Source organism: Micromesistius poutassou (genome assembly GCF_964030765.1).
Source record: "Micromesistius poutassou genome assembly, chromosome: 22".
NCBI classification, from domain to species: Eukaryota; Metazoa; Chordata; class Actinopteri; order Gadiformes; family Gadidae; genus Micromesistius; species Micromesistius poutassou.
This window is the reverse complement of record NC_140292.1, coordinates 11449191-11452944: the sequence shown is the minus strand read 5'-3', so window position 1 is coordinate 11452944 and position 3754 is coordinate 11449191. Positions and strand designations below refer to the sequence as shown.

At 48.8% G+C, this 3754-nt stretch overlaps 1 protein-coding gene across 1 annotated transcript; it reads left to right on the top strand.

Annotated features, from left to right (window-relative positions):
- Window positions 1-888: 888 nt before the first annotated feature.
- foxd1 (forkhead box D1) lies at window positions 889-1950 on the top strand (the record flags this gene model as incomplete). The annotated part of the gene is made up of 1 exon (XM_084486305.1): window positions 889-1950. One exon carries the CDS (start codon window positions 889-891, stop codon window positions 1948-1950), a length of 1062 nt encoding a protein of 353 aa, XP_084342431.1.
- Window positions 1951-3754: the final 1804 nt, after the last annotated feature.

The window sequence follows — 3754 nt, the reverse complement described above, 5'->3', positions numbered from 1 at the left end:
TTTAAATACGTTATATTTATAACCAAGATGTGTATTATTTCACTCGGTGAATTTATTTATTTAGTCAAATTGTGGAACCTTAGGCATTAGTTACGCATGCATATTCCATAACTATCACTAAACAGTAATGGAGGAGAGCCAAGTCAGTGGCACCTTTCGTTTACCATGCCTGGTGCTGCAGTGAGGGAGTGAGGGGCGCAGCGGCCCGGGACCCGGGACCGATGCGTTAACAGTTCCCTGTTCCCCGTGAGGACGGCTGGATCATCTGGAGAACCAAACCCCCATGTGTGAACGGGATGTCTCTCTATATAGATCATAGCCATGGCATGATATAATTGCGAATTTATTTAGGTATTAATTATATGTGTGTATACAGGCTAGGGGCCTATTAGCCTGAGAATAAAACGATTAATTAATTAACAGCAAAATAAAATGCATCGGCCATAATAAAACGAATTAGACCATTATTGACCACAAATGCCTCACCTAACTTCGGAAACCAGACGCGTTTAATTTCCCCCTTTCTCTAAGTTTTATTTTTCAACCGTTGTCTCCCTTTTTTTTCTCCTCTACATCCCTGATGACGCTCACCGACCATGTGATCAGAGGGTCGGTATAAAGCCCCACAAGAGATCCGCCCTTTCTACGATTCAGATGTGGCCCTTTTCAGACCACCCCATTCATCCCAGACCCTCGGATCTCTCGTGAGCTGGGCGAACAACACATATGGAAGTGGAGAGGAGAAAGGAGACGTCTCTTACCGCCGGCGACCCCCGCTCGACGCGCAGCCCCCCCTCCCAGGACCTGAAGCAGGAGGACCGGCTGTGAGTCCGCACCTCTCTCGATCCTCGCCGTTTGCCCTGGACCACATCCCAACGTGCGGGAGCCATGACTCTGAGCTCCGAGATGTCGGATGCTTCCCTCCTGTCGGAGGAGACGGATATCGACGTGGTGGGCGAGGGGGAGGATGGGGACACGCGCTCCTACGTGGACGAGAGCTCGGACCTGCAGGACGGCCGCATCCTGTCCGGGTCCCCGCCGTGCACGGACAGCTCCTCTTCCCGGGACTCCTACAAACCCGTGAGTAAGAACACGCTGGTGAAGCCACCTTACTCCTACATCGCCTTAATCACCATGGCCATCCTGCAGAGCCCCAAGAAGCGTCTCACGCTCAGCGAGATCTGCGATTTCATCAGCGGCCGATTCCCGTACTACCGGGAAAAGTTCCCCGCCTGGCAGAACTCCATCCGACACAACTTGTCCCTGAACGACTGTTTTGTGAAGATACCCCGGGAGCCAGGGAACCCCGGGAAGGGGAACTACTGGACCCTGGATCCAGAGTCGGCCGATATGTTTGACAACGGCAGCTTTCTGAGACGCAGGAAACGCTTCAAGCGGCAGCAGGCGCAGGACCTGCTGCGGGAGCACGGGGGCTTTATGGCCAACGCCGCCGCGTACGGCTATGGACCCTACGGGTACGGGGTCCAGCTGCAGTCCTACCACACGCACTCTGCGCTTTTCGCCTTTCAGCAGCAGCAGCAGCAGCAGCAGCAACAGCAGCAGCAGCAGCGACAATCCAGACACTCGCACACGGGAACCATTATCCCCGCTCCGTCCCTGATGCCTGCCACCACCGACCTGGGGAGGACTAGGTTTTACCCCCAGCTGAGCCCGGGTCTGAGCCCGGGTCTGCAGACCACCGGGTCCCCCGTGCAGAAGGCCGGCTCCCAGGTGCAGCGGACGCCCTTCTCCATAGAGAGCCTCATCGGGGGGTCCCCGGGTCCCACCAACTCATGTGCCTCGCGGACTTCTGGGGTGCCGGGGCTGCCCTCCTCGCTGACCCCACGGTCGAGCGGCCTGCCCGCGGGCGTCCATCCAGGAACCGTTCTGCACACGGTTGTGGAGAACTTTCCCAACAGAATAGTGAACGGTGCTAATCACGGCTGTTAATTTCATAACTCTTTTTTTTCCTCAAGAAAAACAAAAACAAAAACCCAAAAGCCCCCCTCTTTGAAGGTAGGATTATTTTTGTATGTTTGATTTGATAGCACGCAGCTGAATGACGGACATAAATACACTAGTCGTGCCTATATTCATGCTGTATAAAAGAGATCTATTTATGTTCAGACTCGTTGGGTTCTGACGTTACTCCTCCAGTGAATGATTGGTCTCAGTCTCCGCCTAGGCGTCTCAGGACAACCACTTATTAATCAGGTGATCGATCATCATGTTTGGAGGAAAAAAAAGGCAAATGTATTTGTGTCAAACACATTGTTTTTTTTAGTTTCACAAATCAAAGTTTTTTTTATTCGTTTGATTTGTACTTTGTACCGGGGGACACAGAGAAAAAACGTCTTACATTTATATGCAGTGTATGTTTATTTCAGTAATAAAATATTGTACATTCTTTGAAGAGTATTGTGTAATTGAAGTGTGATATTTTTACACTATTTGTTTTTCAATAAGAATAAATATCGTTTTTCAAAAAGCTCAGTGGTTTGGAAACAAGCTTATTTACCGGGAGAGCTAGAGTTTATCTAAATGTTTTAAATTACAATATTCTTGTCTATAGATCTAAATAAATTAAACCTAGGTTGTGTAAATAGAAAAGTGATTATTTGTAAGCTATTTCTAATATAGTCTTAATATCAAAACAAACAAAGTAAAGTAAAACAAAGTTATTCAACAGTTCACAATATTAAAGAAGTAATGGAAGTAATACAAGTTTGCGTGTGTATTTGTGTGTGTGTGTGTGTGTGTGTGTGTGTGTGTGTGTGTGTGTGTGTGTGTGTGTGTGTGTGTGTGTGTGTGTGTGTGTGTTTGTGCGTGTGTGTGCGAGAGAGAGAGAGCGAAAGAAAGAGAACAAGAGTAATGTGCATCCAATTAGGTAGGCCTCATTTAAAATGTCGACCTGTTCAAACTATAATATATATAATGTTTTAAACGTGGCTCATTTGCTCCTAGACGAAAATAGCTTGTGCACCTGCAAGAAAATGATCATGTGTGTTGACCGCTGCAAGGTGTGTCCGTGCGAGTGTTATTTTAGCACTGATGCCTACAACTTTTCTTATACGAGGCCATAGGGCTTCCTATTGAAACTGGTCTTCAAACGTTCCATTACGCTTCACGATTTGAAATGAAAAACAACACCACACACACACACACACACACACACACACACACACACACACACACACACACACACACACACACACACACACACACACACACACACACACACACACACACACACACACATATATATGCTCCACTGCGCCATTCAGAAGGGCCTCCTGTACAAGCAGCAGGGTTATCTCAAAGGATGAGGGCCACACATATAAAAGATAACGTTAATTGGCCTAGAGCGACTCCCAGCCATCATTCTCTTAAGACATTATAACCAAGAGTATTAACATTAACATGTCTACCAAGACCTAACATAAAGATCACAGACCCAAACAATAAAACCAATTAGCTGATATCCAATACCCGGGCCACGGCCCCGTTAGCAGAGCCTCTATTGTGGGTATACTGTAACCGGTGTGATGGCCGTCCCACCCAGAGGCCTGCAGGCAGGGCTTCCGTGACAAGGGATGTGTCCCTCCCGCCGTCTGCCCGGGCCCCGCTGGTTCAAAGGGGAGCGTGCGTAGTAGACTCAATCCCCGCGGCGCGCAGAGCCGGTTCACTGGGCCACGGGAGGACAGCGATGGCGTGATGATGTAACACGCAAACCACGAGAGAGGGGGGGTGGATG